Source organism: Sminthopsis crassicaudata, chromosome 2 (assembly GCF_048593235.1).
Source record: "Sminthopsis crassicaudata isolate SCR6 chromosome 2, ASM4859323v1, whole genome shotgun sequence".
Taxonomy (NCBI): domain Eukaryota; kingdom Metazoa; phylum Chordata; class Mammalia; order Dasyuromorphia; family Dasyuridae; genus Sminthopsis; species Sminthopsis crassicaudata.
The window spans coordinates 261049992-261069358 of NC_133618.1; the positions used below are offsets into that span (position 1 = coordinate 261049992).

Below are 19367 nucleotides of genomic sequence, written 5' to 3' on the forward strand. Positions count from 1 at the left end.
CTGCATTGATTGTCAAGCTGAAATTCAGCTGTGTTGCAAATAATAACAAAAGATCATAGGGTCAAAAAACAGGAAACATTTTAGTAACAATATACCTCAATGATAATTTTCTATAAAGATCTTTCCTGAAGTTATCTCCAATTTATAATTCCAAAATTCAATTTAATTCCAGATATGAAGGTCTCAAAATTAAGAGAAATTCAGAAACATACAAAACAGAAACACCAGCAAAATTATTTCTAGAATATGATTTATAAATTGTTTTCCAACTAAGGATGATATTTATTTCTAGAGTATTTACACACACATACATAGAACTGGCCATTTTAAGAATTATTCTCTTATCTAAAATAAAAAAAATGTTATTGTTATTTAGAAGTTTGTCTTGAAGGAGATGTGTCTGCTTCTCAGTCTAATCATGGCTGCTTTCATTTCCTTATTCCTCAAGCTATAGATAATTGGATTTAAGAGAGGAGTGATAACTGAGTAAAATACTGAAAGGAATTTGTCTAATGAATAACTACTAACTGGCCAAGCATAAATTAAGATTAGTGACCCAAAGAAAAGAATTACTACTGTGATATGAGCAGACAGTGTAGACAAAGCCTTAGACAGTCCACTAGAAGAGCGATGCCAGACAGTGGCTAATATAACAATATAAGAGACAAGCAAAAGAATAAAGGAAATCAGGGAAAGTAGCCCACTGAATGCAACAACAAGCAATTCCAGGACATAAGTGTCTGTGCAGGCAAGTTTCAACACCAAGGGAAGGTCACAAAATACATCATCAATCTCATTAGGTCCACAAAAGGGCAGATTCACCATAAAGACCATTTGGCTCACAGTGTGCACAAAGCCAATCATCCATGACAGCAACACACTTCCTACCAAAATTCGATGGTTCATGATAGTCATATAATGGAGAGGCTTACATATTGCAATATATCTGTCAATAGCCATTACTATGAGAAGAGTCATCTCACTACCTCCTAAGAGATGAGCCAGAAATATTTGTGCCATGCAGCCCCAAAAGGAGATGGTTTTCCTTTCCCTGAAGAAGTCTATGATCATCTTAGGAACAGTTACAGTAGAAAGAATTATATCAAGAAAGGAGAGGTTGGCCAGGAGGAAATACATGGGGGTTGAGTGCAGATGGGAATCCAGAGTCACCATAAATATAATGAGACAGTTTCCAGCCAATATTGATGCATAGGCAAGGAAGAAGATCACAAAAAAGAAAATCTCAAGTTCCCAAGAATTAGTGAGTCCTAGCAAAATGAATTCATTTATCATAGAATTATTCTTCATCTCCTTCTTAATTATATATTTCAAACATCCAGAAGTTCTCTGTACAAAAGACAATTTGAAAGAAGTAATAATTTCAAGTGAAAATCCTTTAGTACATGGAAATAGTAAAAAATATTACACATCAAAAATAGATGATATTGAATACTAAGAACTTTTTGTTACACCTTTTGTAAGTCATTTAATCTCTCTAAACTTGTTTCTTCATCAATAAAATGGAAATAATATCACCTTTCCCAGCATTGTTTTGAGCATCAAATAAGATAATTGTAAAAATGTTAGCCCAATGCCTGATATCTAGTAGATTTTAATAAGTGCTTCCTCACTTTCAATTCACTGTCTTTGCATTCTCAACTCTTTTCACAGTCAACTCTTTCAATTCCACACAAATATTATGTTTTCAAAAAACCTGTGTTGAACTGAATATTAAGAATATGCCTAGCTAATGTATCTGTTGGTATGGTTGATGTAAACTTTGCTTCAGGTGTTATACTTTTCTATGAATACAACACTTGGTCATGATGGTTATAAGATTGGTAGGACCAAGATTTGGATCTTTCTTAAATTAATTCCCTAGACATTTGCCCTGTATGTCACTCTTTTAAAGCACTGATCATTTCTCTCCCTGTCTAATCATTCTTATTGGCTCTAACTTCCTAGAATACTTTGTTATCTGTATCTACTTACACATCTATTTAATTGAATCCCTCATTATCTTTCACTTTGACAAATATTTGTTGAAGTGATTGGATTATTTTAAAGATCTTCTAAAACATTATTTATACTAATCATTCCCAACTACAATCTATTCTTCTCACATCTAGCAAAAAACCCACATTTTCTTAAATAATAGGAAGTGTGATGAAGTCACCTTAATTAAATGCAATTCATTTTCTTATGCTTGGAAAAGGAATAAAATGTTTCACATATTGTGTTAGCTTATTCCAGCTTTAATTTCCAAAGTTCTCTTCTAATTCTCTCCTATAAGGTCAATTTTTATCACTATGCATGTGCATATAAAATTAACATATTCACCTACTATCTTTATCCTGAACTTATTTCACATTTCTATCTGGAAACTGGCTATCTTTTTTTGTTTATTTTATTTTAAGTTATGATATGACATAAAATATTTTCCATAACAATACAATAAAAAAGATGATTGTATATGAAACTGCTAATCCACTGTGCACCACTTGCTATTCCTTTCAAATATGCAACAAAATTATAATGTAAATTTCCTTTTTTAAAATTCAGTCTCCCCAACCCCTGTTGTAGAAACAGCTACCATTAGACACATATAGATATGTGTATGAGATCATGCTATACATACTTTTATTTATCAGTTCTTCCCTCTGGATGCAGCTAGCATTTTTCTTCATATGACGTATCTCTATCAAAATGACTTTCAAAATATCTTAAATTCAACTTGTCCAAAGACATGCCAGGAAAATGAGTTTCAGATCAAATGAAAACACATGTGCTCTGTTTGTTTTTCTTAAATTGTGCAGTTGCAAAGATGAAAAACAACAAAGCCCCTTCCTATAAGGAATCTAGATGGCAAAATAGGGTGAAATGGCAAAGTATGTGCCCAGGGACATAGAAAAATAATTATTTATTTCCTTATCTCCTCCTAAATATCTTGCCTCTATACTTTAGCTCACATTAACTTTTAGGATATAAATCCCTTTAACTAAATATACCTAAGTTTATGGCTTGTAAATAGGCAGCTATAAGAAACAGTGGATAGAGAGCTGGGCACAGAGTCAGGAAGACCAGCATTCAAATCCATTCTCAGATACTTAATAGCTATGTCATCAATGGCAAGTCACTTGAATTCAGTTTGTCTCTATTCTCAACTGCATGATAAAGATAATAACACTATCTATCGTGTGTGGTTATCTGAGAAAAAAATAAGAATCTATTTCTAAAGGTCCCATAATAGAGTAATTGCCATATATATACCTATTCTTTGATTCCTTTCCCCCCCATTTCCCCCCATCTACCTAGAATAAAAAACTATGCCACTTTTTGCTTTTCTTCCACCCAGCCTCAGTTCAATAATTTGGAAACTCCAGGTACTTCTGTCTTCTAATTATTATTTGAATCTTAATTTTTCCTCTTCACCCAGATTCTAATGTAATTCATCTTTCCCCTTGCTAAATTAATTGAAAGAAATAAAAATGGACGATTTAAGTGGCCTCATAAGTTATTTATTCTATTCATTAACATCTCCAATTCAGAATACACACATTTGTCAATATAATCTTCCTAAATAATGGAACTTGGCATGGAATGCCATGATTCAACATCGTCTAGTATCACCCACTTATTTTATAGAAGAGGAAACTGACTTCTGTAGAATTGCTATATTCATCTCTTCAGTGGAAATAATACATCTTTTCAAATTTATGTACCAAATCTATATAGAAATTTGCTGGATAATTATTATTCAGGAATCCTATTATACTAATATTGGTTATTCAACCTACCAGTTCTATACAAAGATCTCAGGGAGCAACCTTTTCAAAGAAATATGAACACATTGAAATTCTGATTCTCGGTTATTTGGTTAGACTTTTGGAAGAAGGATTTATATATACTTTCAAGAAAGGAAAATACTAAAAAAAATCATTGTGTAATGCATTTAAAATCAGAATAGCAAATCCCCATGGGAGTTATTACAGAACCACATTTTTAAAGGTTTTTTTTTTAATTCACTTTTGTTTTTCCCCTAAGCTCATGAGAAAGTTTGATTCCCTGGTCAATAAGGTTTTGGTTAATTTTTAGCAAAGGACAGACTAGTTAACTATTTGAGCTAACTTTAGAAAATATTTTCCTATAAATTACATAGAAGAAGAAATGGACCACCAATAAAGGATAGGTTAACATATTACTCTCAGTGGATATGTACATGATGGGTTTCTTTCCCTCCTATCTCTCTTTTTTTATTAATTTTATAATTATAATTTTTTGACATTACATATGCATGGGTAATTTTTTTTACAGCATTATGCCTTGTACTCACTTCTTTTCTGAATTTTCTCCTCCCTCCCTCTACCCCCTCCCCTAGATGACAGGCAATCCCATACATGTTACATGTGTTACAGTATATCCTAGATACAATATATGTGTGTAAAACCAAATTTCTTGTTGCACAGTAAGAATTGGATTCAGAAGGTAAAAGTAACCTGGGTAGAAAGACAATAGTGTAAACAGTTTACACTCAATTCCAAGAGTTCATTCTCTGAGTGTAACTGATTCTGTCCATCATTGATCAACTGGAACTGAATTAGATCTTCTCTATGTTGAAGATATCCACTTCAATCCGAATACATATTCATACAGTATCATTGTTGAAGTGTATAATGATCTCCTGGTTCTGCTCATTTCACTTAGCATCAGTCCATGTAGGTCTCTCCAAGGCTCTCTGTATTCATCCTGCTGGTCATTTCTTCTTATAGAGCAATAATATTCCATAACATTCACATACCATAATTTACCCAACCATTCTCCAATTGATGGGCATCCATTCATTTTCCAGTTTCTAGCCACTACAAAAAGGGCTGCCACAAACATTTTGGCACACACAGGTCCCTTTCCCTTCTTTAATATTTCTTTGGTATATAAGCCCAGTAGTAGCACTGCTGGATCAAAGGGTAGGAACAGTTTGATAACTTTTTGGGCATAGTTCCAAATTGCTCTTCAGAATGGTTGGATTCTTTCACAACTCCACCAACAATGCATCAGTGTCTCAGTTTTCCCACATCCCCTCCAACATTCATCATTATTTTTTTCTTGTCATCTTAGCCAATCTGACAGGTGTGTAGTGGTATCTCAGAATTGTCTTAATTTGCATTTTTCTGATCAGTAGTGATTTGGAACACTCTTTCATATGAATGCAAATAGTTTCAATTTCATCATCTGAAAATTGTCTGTTCATATCCTTTGACCATTTATCAATTGGAGAATGGCTTGATTTCTTGTAAATTAGAGTCAGTTCTCTATATATTTTGGAAATGAGGCCTTTACCAGAACCTTTAACTGTAAAAATATTTTCCCAATTTGTTACTTCTCTTCTGATTTTGTTTGCATCAGCTTTGTGCAAAAGCTTTTTTTTTCTTTTCATTTTCAATGTAGTTAATTTGTTTTTTTTTTCTTTTTTTTTTAAATTTTATAATTATAACATTTTTTGACAGTATATATATGTATAGGTAATTTTTTTACAACATTATCCCTTGTACTCCTTCTGTTCCGAATTTTCCCCTCCTTCCCTCCACCCCCTCCCCTAGATGGCAGGCATTCCCATACATATTAAATATGTTATAGTATATCCTGTGTACAATATATGTGTGCATAACTGAATTCTGTTGTTGTTGTTGTTGTTGCAAAGGAAGAATTGGATTCAGAAGGTAAAAATAACCTAGGGAGAAAAACAAAAATAATGCTAACAGTTTACCCTCATTTCCCAGTGTTCCTTTTCTGGGTGTAATTGATTCTGTCCATCATTGATCAATTGGAATTGTATTAGCTCTTCTCTATATTTAAGATATCCACTTCCTGTACAAAAGCTTTTTAATTTGATGTCATCAAAATTTTCCATTTTGTGATCAATAATGATCTCTAATTCTCCTTTGGTCACAAATTCCTTCCTCCTCCACAAGTCTGAGAGGTAAACCATCCCATTCTTCTATTTTGTGATCAGTAATAATCTCTAGTTCTCCTCTGGTCATAAATTCCTTCATCCTCCACAGGTCTGAGAGGTAGACTATTCTCTGTTCCTCTAATCTATTTATGATCTCATTTTTTTATGCCTAAATCATGGACCCATTTTGATCTTATCTTGGTATAAGTGTGGGTCCATGCCTAGTTTCTACCATACTAATTTCCAGTTTTCCCAGCAGTTTTTGTCAAATAATGAATTCTTATCCCAAAAATTGAGATCTTTGGACTTGTCATACACTAGACTGCTATAGTTGTACACTAGTACAAGTAGTCTATTTCTTAGCCTTATTTCTTGATGACTGTTGCTTTATAATATAGTTTTAGATCAGGTATAGCTAGGCCACCTTCATTTGATTTTTTTTCCCATTAATTCCCTTGAAATTCTTAACCTTTTGTTCTTCCACATGAATTTTGTTGTTATTTTTTTCTAGGTCATTAAAATCGTTTCTTGGGAGTCTGAATGGTATAGCACTAAATAAATAGATTAGTTTTCGGAGTATTGTCATCTTTATTATATTCACTCAGCCTATCCAAGAGCACTTAATGTGATTCAGAGCTGGTTAGCACAGCTGGGCTGCAGGAGTGTCCAGTGAAGAACCCCTCCTGTGTGGTCTAGTGACTGCCCTGAGGCTAGAGGCTGAACAGCGCAAGTGTCACAACCCCAGGCTAAAGCCCCCATGCTGTGTGGATATTAGCAGCTGACCAGCTAATAGCCCTGGCACACAGAATGGAAGTGTCTCTGGAAGCACAGGGCCAAGCCCAGCACTGTGAGATTAGAGGCTGCCCCAGGCTGTGTCCCACTGCCTTGCAGGTTCTTAAGTATCCCAAGGAAAAGCCATGGACAGCAGAAGGTGGCTGCACAGCCATGCTGTGGTTTGTGCTGAGTCACTTCCAGTTTGGGGTAGCTATAGGAAGTTTCTGGCATTTTTTTTAAGTGGCTTGATTTCTCTGCTGATCTGCTGTTTTGCAAACAGAATAGAGCTATCAGCCTATGCCAGAGTCCTCTGTCTCAGTAGCTTTTCTAACCCCAAAGGCCTCTCCAGTCTGATCAGCACAATATGCTAACCTTTAGTCTATTACTGTCTGCTGCTAGTCTTTTTCTCCACCCGTCAGTACAGACCTTTTCTGATGAAATTCCAGATTCCCTTTGACTGGTAAATTGGGTTTCTAATCTACGTGGTTTTTACCAGTCCAGTGTTATTTTTGAGGCTGAATTAAATAGTTGGTATTGAGGGGAAGAGAAAGCTTAGAAATTCATGTGTATATTCTCTGCTATCTTGGCTCCATCCCTTGATGGAAAGAGATTTAAAGCATTTCTTCATAGATTTATAGATAGCTTTGACTTCTTCATCTGAAAATTTCCTGTTTATATCTTTTGACTGTTTATCAGCTGGGAAATGGCTTTTAGTCTTATAAAATGTTTCCTATAGAGTTTATTAATGAGTTGTTCAATTTCTTTTTTTTCAAAGATGGAGTTATTTGGGGGGTTTGATTACCTGATCTGTTTACCAAAGTAATTTTTATATTCATATTATTCATTGATTTCAATCACATTGTCATATTTATTGGCATATAATTCCTAATGATTGCTTTAATTTCTTCTTTGTTGGTCATGATTTCACACTTTTTATTTTTGGTACTAGATATTTGTTTTTCTTCTTAATCGAAGTAACCTATAACTTATCTGTCTTACTAGGATTTTTTTTTTTCATAAAACCAGCTCCTAGATTTGCTTATTAGCTGACCAGCTTTGTTATGGTTTTGTTGTTTCTTGTTTGTCTCTTTTGTTTTCAAATTTAGTAATCCCACCTTTCTTTTTCAGAATTTCCAGTTTAGTGCACAAATGGGGATTTTTAATTTGTTCTTTTTCAAGTTTTTTAGTTACACATATAATTCTTTAATTCGATTCCCCCCATTTTGTTGACATAAGAATTTAGGGAAATAAAGTTTCCTCTATGAACTGCTTTGGCTGCATCATATAAATTTTGGTATGTTTTAGCATTGTTCTCATTCCATTTAAGGAACTTATTGATTGTTTCTATGATTTTATCTGTCTCACTTATTATTTAGAATTAGATTATTTAGTTTACAATTAATTTTAATCTATCTTTCCATTCCAATGTACTTTTATTACAATATGATTTGAAACGAATACATTTAATATTTCTTCCCATTTACATTTGACATTGAGGTTTTTATGGCCTTTTACAGGGTTGATTTTTATGTAGGTGCCATGTACTGATGACAAAAAGTTATATTCATTTCTATTCCCATTTATTTTTTTCCAAAGATCTGTCATCTCTAACTTTTTAATATTCAATTTATCTCCTTAGTTTCTTTCTTCTGTACTTTTTGGATGGATTTTTGCAAGTTTAGAGAGGGGCCAGTTGAGATACACCACTAGCATAGTTTTGTTGTCTATTTCTTCCTGTAATTCATTTAACTTCTTTAAGAATTAGATGTTATACTACTCGGTAGGTATGTGTTTAGTACTGACTTATATTGCTTCATTGTCTATGTTATCTTTTAATTAGATGTACTTTCCTTCTTTATCTCATTTAATTGGAATTATTTTTGCTTTTGCTCTGACTGAGGTTTGTCTGCGAGGGATAGAGTACCCCTGGTTTGCTGTTGCTGTTGTTATTATTGTTATTGTTTTCTTCAGCTGAAGCATAATAAAATCTGTTCTAGCCCCTTAGCTTTACTCTATGTTCATTTTTTTCTTTCAATTGTGTTTCTTGTAAACAACATATTGTAAGATTCTGGGTTTTGATCCATTTTGTTATCTGCTTCTGTTTTATGGGAGAATTCATTTAATTCACATTCACAGATATTATTAATACATGTGTATTCCCCTTCATACTATTTTTCTTCCCATTTGTTATCTCTCCTTTTATTCTTTCTGTCCTTGACAGTGTTTTGTTTCTGTCTACCACTTCCCCTGATGTACTATCCATATTCTCTATTCACTTCCCCTTTACTTAATATCTTCCCCTCCTACTTCTCTGTCAGGTGAAATAGATTTCTACATTTAATTGATTTTGTATATCATTCTCTTTTTGAGCCAATACAGATGACAGTAAAGTTCAAGTGATGCTCTTTGCCCACCCTTCCACATTTCCCTCCAGTGTAATAGATCTTTCATGACTGTTCATGTAGAATATATATTATATACATATATAAATTACATCTATATTTTAACTAAAAGGAGAGAAATTAAAAAAAAACTTTGCTTTATTAACTTTAAGCCCAAATGTGTAAGTAAATCCTCATTCATATGCAGTTCCTTTATTAGAAACATGACTCTCAAGTCCTATCTGACCTTGAGGCTTTCTGCTCCTTTAAAACTTCAATTTACAAATTATTGTGGATACATGATTCCATGTAATCTTTACTAAGTGCTGAAACAGGTATATGAAAAAGAAGCTTTGTAAACACTCTATTTATGTCAGTGAAATGTAGGCTTTGAAAGCAGGGACTAATTTTTTGTCCTTTGTATCTCCTTTCATTATCTTGTACAAAGTGGATTCTTAAAAATTTTTGCTAAATAATAATCCTAAAGTTAGTTTGCAAGTATGAGTTTTCCCATTTCTTCTTTATGAACAGAAAATCATAGAAGCTTCTTTATCAATATTCTTAGACTTGACTCCGATTAGTACATGCCACTTAATGCAAGACAAAGATTCCCCCTTGGACTAGTGGACGTCACTGTACATAAAACATGATACACATCAAAGTGGGCTGTTTTCCACTTATATTATTCCTGAAATTCACAATATTATGCCACTCCAAAATGTTATTTACTGGTATTTACTAAAATAATTGCTCTTTATTTAAATAAATGTATGTGAATATTTTCTACATTATAAAGAATAAACAGTATTATACATATTTTTATTTATTCACAAATGTAAAATTTAAAATATATTGACTAAATAACTTGTTATTCTGAGAAACCTTTATTTTGTTTTTTGTAATATAAGCCTAACCTAAAATCTTATGTAGAAGTACTGCCTGGAACTGATGCGTATGCTTATGAGTTTAATCATAGATGCTTTCATTTCTCGATTCCTCAAAGTGTAGATGATTGAATTTAGAAGGGGGGTGATAATAGAGTAAAAAACTGAGAGAAATTTGTTCACTGAAAAATTGCCAAATGACCAAGCATAGATAAAGATAATTGGACCATAGAAGAGAATTACTACTGTGATGTGAGCAGACAATGTAGACAAAGCTTTAAAGAGCCCTTGAGAGGAATGATGTTGTACAGTAACCAAGATGACAATGTAGGACACAAGCAAAAGGATGAAGCATGTCAATGAGTAGCCCACTGAAAAATCACAACCAGTAGATCTGGAACATAGGTGTCAGTGCAGGCAAATTTGACCACAAAGGGAATATCACAAAATATATTATCAATTACATTGAGACCACAGAAGGGTAGATTCACAATAAAAACCATCTGGTTGACACTATGGATGAATCCAACAACCCAATAGAGTACCAGCTATCCTATAATCATCTGGTGATTCATAATAAATGTATAGTGGAAAGGTTTACATATTGCAACATCTCTATCAATAGCCACGATTATGAGTAGAGTCATTTCACTTCCCCTTAAGAAATGAAGTAGAAACATCTGTACCATACAACCCCATAAAGAAATGTTTTTTCTCTCTCTGAAGAAATCTGTGATCCTCTTGGGGACAGTGACAGTGTAAATAGTCATGTCAATATAGGAAAAGATAGCAAGGAGGACATACATGGGGGTGAAATGCAGGTGTGAGTCAAAGATCACCATAACTACAATGAGAATGTTTCCTGACATTACTGATGTATAGGCCAAAAGGAAGATTCCAAAGAAGAAAATTTCAAGTTCCCAAGAACTGGTAAGTCTTAATAAAATAAACTCATATATCACAGAGTGATTTGTCTTCATTTATTCACATACTTTAAATGTCCAGATCTGGCAGTTGGAAAATAAATTCCACTTTCAAATGAATGTTGTTGAGAATAAATAGTGAAAAGTAAACTTATATTCCATATGATTAATACTGAAGGTTGAAAATTTTTTGAAATATATCTCAGATGATAATTAATTCAAGAAATACATAAGGTGCTATGTTTTAAAACATAATTTGGCCTAAAAATATAACAGATAAATTTTTGCTTAGTAAAATCATATCTTCATACATTGTGATTGAACTTACTAATCACAAGTCATATGGTCACATGATTTCTTTGGACTAGATGATATATTTAAGATGGCTTTGAGACCTAGAGCTATGATTTTCTGATCTTAATGATCACTTAAAAATTATTTGCTTTTTTAAAGTGTTTTGCATAGTTCCTTTGGTACACTGAGCATTATTACGCAAAATGTTCAAGTAAATATGGATACCAAACATTATAAGCTTGATCTTAATTCAGCTCTAGCACATGGAGTATGAGCAATATTCTTATCTTCAGAAAGAGTCTTCACGCTTAAAAAGTTGAGAAGCATTTTTTCTATACATCTAGTATCTAGTATATTGGTTTTTTACACCAAAGAGCTGAAAGCACCAATAACAATTTCACTTCATTTTCAATGCTCAAAATTAAACTCATCACTAATTTTATTAATTAGTTATCAAATAAAAGACAATTTATATTAATTACTTAAATGTTCTATATAATTTCAAATAATTATCTACTCACATTTTTTTTTGTTTGAATTCTCAGCACTCTCATGGTTTCTAGAACTTAGAAAGCACTTACATGCTAAGTGAATTCATATAGTAATATGTATAAGTGGAATATGTTACACTTATTGTTTCAGCCATTTCTTAGGTGTTTTACTTTATTATCTACCATCTACTCTGTATACATTTTATAGGTATATAGTTATTTATATATTGTCTTCTCCATTAAACTGTGAGCTATTTAAGCTAATTTACATATCAAAAACTTTCCTAATTAAATTACCAAAACATTAATTTATTAAATTAGAAAAAGTAATAATAAAATTCCTTTGTAAGAATAAAAAGTTAAACTATCAGGGGAAATAATGAAAAAAATGTAAAGGAAGGAGGTTAACAGTATCAGATCATAATTTATATTATAAGGCAGTAATTATTAAAACTATATCTTTAATAGATAAAAAGGTAGATAAATAGACTACAGTAGACATACAACTTATAGCAGGGAATAAACCTAATAATTTTGCATTTGACAAGTGTAAAGACTTAAGAATTTGGAATGTGAATTCATTGTTGGTAAAAAAAATACAAATAAAAAGAATTTTCATATGATTTTAAAAGCTCTCAATCACTGTTGTTTAAAGAAATGTGAATTGAAACAAAATATCATCTCATACTTGTCAAATTGCCTAAAATTAAAAAAAGAGAAAAGCAACAAATTCTGCATGGCATGTGAAAAAAGTAGGACACATTCAATGTTAGTGAAATTGTGAACCAACCAAACAATTTGGGAAAACAATCTGAAATTATGTCCAAAGAGTTATTAAGCAGTCTATATTCTTTGAACATATTATATCACTATTAAGTTTATATCCAAAAATGATTAGAAAAAAAAGAAAAAGAATAAATATGTTCTAAAATGTTTATAGCAGTTCTCTCTGTGGTGTGTCAAAGAACTGGAAATTACAGGATGCCCATCAGTTGAGGAATGGTGGAAAAAGTTGTGGTGTATGATTGTGATAAAATACTATTATGCTAAAAGAATGTGTCTAAGGATAGCCATCTCTAAGATGGGGGTAGAGAAGGAAAAAAATTACATGATAACTTTGTTATATATTTAAAAGAACTAATTTGCAGTTTTATGTTCAATGTTCATTTTTGTTTTGTTTTTTATTACATTATGTTAGGGAAATGCTTATTTTATCCATAAATTTTAAATAAAGCAAAATAAATGTGAGTTTCTTGAGAGCAGAAATGCTTGTTTTGCCTTTCTTCACTCCTTGAGTCCACAGTTCAATGTAGGAACAGAGTAAGTGCTTAAAACATTTAGGTTTTTGTTGTATTTGTTGCCTTCATTATAACTTTTGTCTTACCAAAACACTGAACAAAAAAAGCAACTCATTGAAAAATGATGAAATTGTCATCAAAAAACATTTTCCCCACTCTAGTTTTCAAACAACCTGTCAGTCTGACTCTTCTCACCTCTACTCTACTCGAAATATATAGAATTAATAATTATGTTCTGCAGCAGAGGAAGATAACACAAAACCATTTCTAAATATACAAAGAATTATGATGAGAATATTGAAACAGCTGACAAATAAGTCAGCTTAGTAATTAGCTTAATTACTTAAACATTTATTGGGTATCTCATTGTACCCAATTGCTGTGGTAAGCATTTGTTGGTAATACAAAAGCATATAACAAGATCTCTGAACTCAAGGACAGAGTAATATGAAAGAGGATATCATATTAGCACCAAAAGCAATTAATGACTGAAACATGTTAAAGAACTATTACTTTAGAAAATAATTGAAAAGAACTATTAGTTTTAAGAAGGTAGTGATCCATGTGGGCTAAAGAACATGACACCCAGAATTCTATCACTAGTCTTCTAATATCTCTATCATTTGTTCCTTTGCTGATCATTCACTTTCATATACCTGATTGTCACTGATATGTTGATAAATCCTAATTATAAATGTTTATTTCCTCTGTGGGTCTTCTGAACTTCACATTTCTAAGTATTTTCTTAAAAATTTTACCTGGATGCTTTACCTGCACATAATATGTCCACTAACTGATTTTAACCATTTTTCCCTATGTTTACCATGATAAACAATCAATTAAATCCACAATTATCACATAACAACAATATTCTAGGCACTTTAATAGATGACTTAAATACAGGGATAAAGATTAACAAAGACCCTGAGTTTAAAGAACCTACAATGTAATGTGCAGTCAAAAGAAGTGATGATGAGATTAATGTATAGCAAATTTAAATTTTATTCTCCATTTTTTAATCTCCTTCTGGACTTTGATCTCAAAATTTGTCACTTCCTTAAACTACCATATTTTTATTGCTGTCATATTTTCAGTCATCTAGAAAGAAAGAAAACTTGGAGAATTTTCTTCTCTCTCTCACTCTATCTTACCTTCATCCTCAAATCAAATCAGTTCCCAAATCATTTTAGTTATACTACCAAAACATCTTATGAATTGGTCCTTTCTTTTCACATGGTTGCTTTCCTGGCTTTAGATGCTAATCTATTTATTTTGACAATTTTTTTTTTCCTGAGGCTGGGGTTAAGTGACTTGCCCAGGGTCACACAGCTAGGAAGTGTATTTTGACAATTTTTAATGGAGCTGAACTAAAATGCAATAATTGAGACTTTTAAAATAGCTTCCAAATTGGTTTATTTCCAGTCTTTCCTATCTCCCATCCAATACTGACATAGTTGCTAAAATAATTTTCCCACTGCTAGTGATAGTTTTTAACAGCTTATTCTTTTCATTTGCTTCCCAAAAAGAACAAATGAAAATTCTTTATTTTGGCATTGAAAGCTCTGTGAATGCCTTATGTTGCACTCAAAAAGAATAAAGAACTTTTTTGCTAATCTTGTTTACTCTTCTCTCTCCTCTGCACATTTTCAGGAATGGTCCAGATGTTTGCAATACAGTTGTTGATTGTCAATGCCTGTTGAGATCTTTGTTTTTATTCATGTTTACAAAACTCAAGTGCTACTTTACTCAAAAGCCTCCTTTAAGCTATACAATTGAAAGTAATTTCTCCTTCCTCACTATTTATTGTCCCTATTGCTTTTTTGTGTTTCTTTACCTTCTACACATGTTTTCATTATATGCTTTTAATCTTGAGGTCAGGATAGAGTTAAATTCAAAACCTTCTTCTGGTCCTTAATAGCCTTGTGTTGATAGGCAAATAATTAAACATTTCTAAATCTCAGTTTGGTCATCTGTAAAACAAGAATAAGTGCACAATATCTACTTTACAAGACTGTGTGGAAAATCAAATAGGATAGTGTGTGTGGTTCCTTTTAAACCCTAAAATTCATTTTAAATGGCAATCATTCTTTTTTTATTATTGACATATATAGTGAAACCTTTGAGATATATATATATATATATATATATAGATGACATAAATAAATAAATAGAAATTTAAAAAAGTAAATGCCTTGTAAAATTAATATGTTTTAATAGATGCATATAAATCTCTACTAAATTCTTCTTCATCACTGCCCTATTTCTGTCAATAGCAACACCATTTTCCTTCTCACCTAGGATCCAGATTTTGAACTCATTTTTTATTCATTTCTCTCTCTCTCTCTCTCTCTCTCTCTCTCTCTCTCTCTCTCTCTCTCTCTCTCTCTCATACTACAAGGTGGTTCTTTATTTATACTAACTGTTGTCTTTCTTCCTTTCTGCTTATTCACACTATTATCACCCTTGTTCAGATATTGATTTACAAGAGCATTATATCATTTACTAACTTTTATATCACCTTTAAGTCTTTTCTTTGTCCAGTTTATAATCCACAAAGTTGCCAAAGTTATTTCTGTAACCAGTAACCAGTGACCCAGTACTAAAGCTGTAGTTCTATACAGATATGCTCCAATTTCTTAGAAATTTTGTTGGATTAATTTGAGACAATTTTGGAGATGTGTATTGTTGCAAATATTATGGAAATTATTTTGGAATTATTTAAAAAGAAAGACTAAAATATCTATGCCCTTTGAACTAGAGACTTTTCTGCTAGGTATATGCTTTCAGAGGAGCACTAATTAAAAAGAGATTTCATATATCAGTACACCAAAATATTTATAGCAGTATCTCCTTTGATGCTCTTGTAGCAAAGAACCACAAACAAATTATATGAGCATTGATTGAGGAATTATTTAAAAATGTGGGGTACATAAATATAACCAAATATTAACATACCATAAGAAACAATGAGTTATAAGACTAAACAGAAATTTGGTAAAATTTCTAGGAATGAATGCAAAGGAAAATGAGCAGAACCAGGAATATAATATTCATGTTAATGACAACCATGGCAAATAGACACATGTCAATGGAATTTGTTTGGAACCATCAAAGAAATGAAACTGGGTATTGTGAATTTTTTTCCCCAAATTGATGGATGTGAAAAGAACAGATATGAGAAGGCATATACTGCCACATTTTTATGGGGTGGATATGTATTGTATATTACAGATAATATCAGATTGTTTTCACCTGATGATATTTCCTTTTTTCTTCCTGTTAAAAATCATTTCCTGTTTTAAGTGCTCTAGGAAGGGATGGAAGTAAAATGCAGAGGAAAAATCTAGGCAATGTAAAAGTAAAAGTATGAATAAAATCTATTTAGAAATAAAAACTCATTACATGGTTTTCTTCAATAATGAGATGATTCAAACCAGTTCCACTTCTTCAATGATGAAGAGAGCCATCTACACACAGAGAAAGGACCATGGGAACTGAATACAAAACACAACATAGCATTCTCACTCTCTCTGTGGTCATTTGCTTGCATTTTGTTTTCTTTCACGGTTTTTTTTTTCTGCCTTCTTGATCTGATTTTTCTTGTGCTGCAAGATAACTGTATAAATATGCATACATATATTAGATTTAACATATATATTTAACATATTGAACATGTATTAGACTACCTGCCATCTAGGGGAGGGGATGAGGGCAAGGAGGAGAAAATTTGGATCAGAAGGTTTTGTAAGGATCAGTGTTGAAAAATTACCCATGTATGTTTTTTAACTAAAAAGCTTTAATTTAAAAAAAAAAGGAAAAAAAAGAAATAAAGATCCATTGATACTTCTAAAATATAGCTTTTGATATATATATTCAATGATCATTTTAGAATGAGTTTCTTCCCTCCTTTTCTATTGGCTATAATGACATCAGGCATTGTAGGGGTGGAGGGGAAAGATAACCTGAAAGCTGCCTCCAGAGGTGGTTATTTTTCCCTTAAATACTTAGGATTTCTGTTTCTTTTAGAATAAAATGTGTAGATGTGTTTATGTATTTCACATGAATAAGTGCTTGTCGATACGTGCAATATGTCCCCATCTGAACAACCCTCTCATAGGGGTCCAGCTATGCCCTGTAGATTCATCTTTAAACTGTATAATATGAATCAATGGCTGGTTATTACCCAGTTTCTCTTTGTAAAAGTATTGAGCAGTGTTTGGTTTTAGCACCTAAAATCTTTTCAAACATTCATGGGAATTTGATAAATTCATTTGAGACTGAAAATCTAAAGCATTATACATTTCAAATCTTTCTCCCAAGTGATTATCAAACTAAAACTAAGTCATGTTTCAATGGATAGCAAAAAATCACCACACTAAAAATGTAAAATCAAATTCAAAGTACAATTTTCTATATAGATTTTCCTGAAGTCTTCTATAATTTTGATTTTAAAATTGAAATTAATTGCAGTTTTGAAGATCTCCAAATCAAGGGAAAAAATTCTGATGCACAAAAATTAGCAGAAATACAAGTGAAAAGCATTTCTGGTAAATTAGTTATGCACTATTTTGCAAAAAAAAAAAAAAGAAGAATTTTTATTTATAAAGTCTACATTTATATGAATATGTGTATGCATGCATATGTGTGTGCATAATTGACCATTTTGAGAGTTATCCTCTGAGTCCAATAAAAAGTTGAATTACATCATAATTTTAAAAGGTTGGATTGGAGCTGATATGACGGTTTCTCAATCTAATCATGGCTGCTTTCATCTCCTTATTCCTCAAACTATAGATAATTGGATTTAGGAGAGGAGTGATAACTGAATAAAACACTGAGAAAAATTTATCTAATGAATAACTACTAACTGGCCAAGCATAGATTAAGATTACTGGTCCAAAGAAGAGTGTTACCACAGTAATATGAGCAGTTAATGTGGACAGAGCCTTAGATAGACCAAAAGGAGAGCGACGCCGGACAGTAACTAATATCACAGTATAGGAGATGATCAAAAGAATGAAGGAGATCAGAGAAAGCAGCCCACTGAATGCAACCACAAGCAGCTCTAGGACATAAGTGTCAGTACAGGCAAGTTTCAACACCAGAGGAAGATCACAAAAAACATCATCAATCACATTAGGTCCACAGAAAGGCAGACTCACCATAAAGACCATTTGGCTCATAGTATGCACAAAGCCAACTGTCCATGAAAGCAGCACACTTCCTACCAGAATTCCATGGTTCATAATAGTCATATAATGGAGGGGCTTACATATTGCAATATATCTGTCAATAGCCATCACAATGAGAAGAGTCATCTCACTACCTCCCAAGAGATGAGCCAGAAACATCTGTGCCATGCAGCCCCACAAAGAAATAGTTTTTCTTTCCCTAAAAAAGTCAACAATCATCTTGGGGACAGTAACAGTGGAAAGAGTCATGTCAAGAAAGGAGAGGTTGGCCAGGAGGAAGTACATGGGGGTTGAGTGCAAGTGGGAGTCCAGAAATACCAAAAGTATAATGAGACAATTTCCAGCTAAGATTGATGCATAGGCAAGGAAAAAGATCACAAAAAAGAAAATCTCAAGCTCCCAAGAATTGGAAAGACCTAACAAAATGAATTCATTTAGCACAGAATTGTTCTTCATCTTCATCAACTCATTATATATCAAGCATCCAGAAAATCTTTGTAGGAAAGACAATTTGAAATGAGTCACAATTTTAGGTAAGTTTCCTTAGGTATCTGGAAAAGGAAAAAAATACACATCAAAAACCTGATATTGAATACAAAAACCTCTGTGAAACTCTTGTGTAAATTATTTAATTTTTAACAACTACTGTTTCCTCAGAAATATCCTTACATATCCTAATCATAGATAGAATACAAAGAGTTGTCATGAAATTATTTACCAATAAATAAAAGATTTTACTGAATAATGTAATGTGAGACATATGTAGCAAATTTCTATATCTACTATAAATATGTTCTAGGTGAGGTTATCCATCTATGACAAAGGATACAATTTAGAAACAAAAACAGGAAAACATTAGATAGGCCCTATAACACTGACCAATGGGAAATAAAATTTCCCAAACAGGAATGACCATTATGATTTGGATATCATGAAGAATCAGGCCACCAAAAAGTTCACTGTGTATTCAATAAACCTTTTCGGATCAGAATTAAACTACCAGAAGTAGAAACAAAAATGAAAAATAATCCTGGTTTAATGAGTAGCTCCATATTGTTCCTGCTTTTCTTCCTATTTAAAAGCTCTGGTATTTATTAGATTGAATCCAGATATGACATGATAAATCATTTTTTAAAAAATTTGCATACTCTAGTTATCAGGATTACTCTCTTGGATTCCC

The 19367-nt window shown here is 32.3% G+C and overlaps 2 protein-coding genes and 1 pseudogene across 2 annotated transcripts; all 3 read right to left on the reverse strand.

Moving 5' to 3' along the window:
* Positions 1-372: 372 nt before the first annotated feature.
* On the reverse strand, positions 373-1308 carry LOC141553424 (olfactory receptor 4K13-like). Its single transcript, XM_074285089.1, has one exon. The coding sequence runs from the start codon at positions 1306-1308 to the stop codon at positions 373-375; it is 936 nt and encodes a 311-aa protein (XP_074141190.1).
* An 8711-nt stretch (positions 1309-10019) lies between these two features.
* On the reverse strand, positions 10020-10969 carry LOC141552781 (olfactory receptor 4L1-like; annotated as a pseudogene).
* A 6738-nt stretch (positions 10970-17707) lies between these two features.
* On the reverse strand, positions 17708-18649 carry LOC141553425 (olfactory receptor 4K13-like). Its single transcript, XM_074285090.1, has one exon. It carries the CDS (start codon positions 18647-18649, stop codon positions 17708-17710), a length of 942 nt encoding a protein of 313 aa, XP_074141191.1.
* Between the last annotated feature and the right edge of the window lie 718 nt (positions 18650-19367).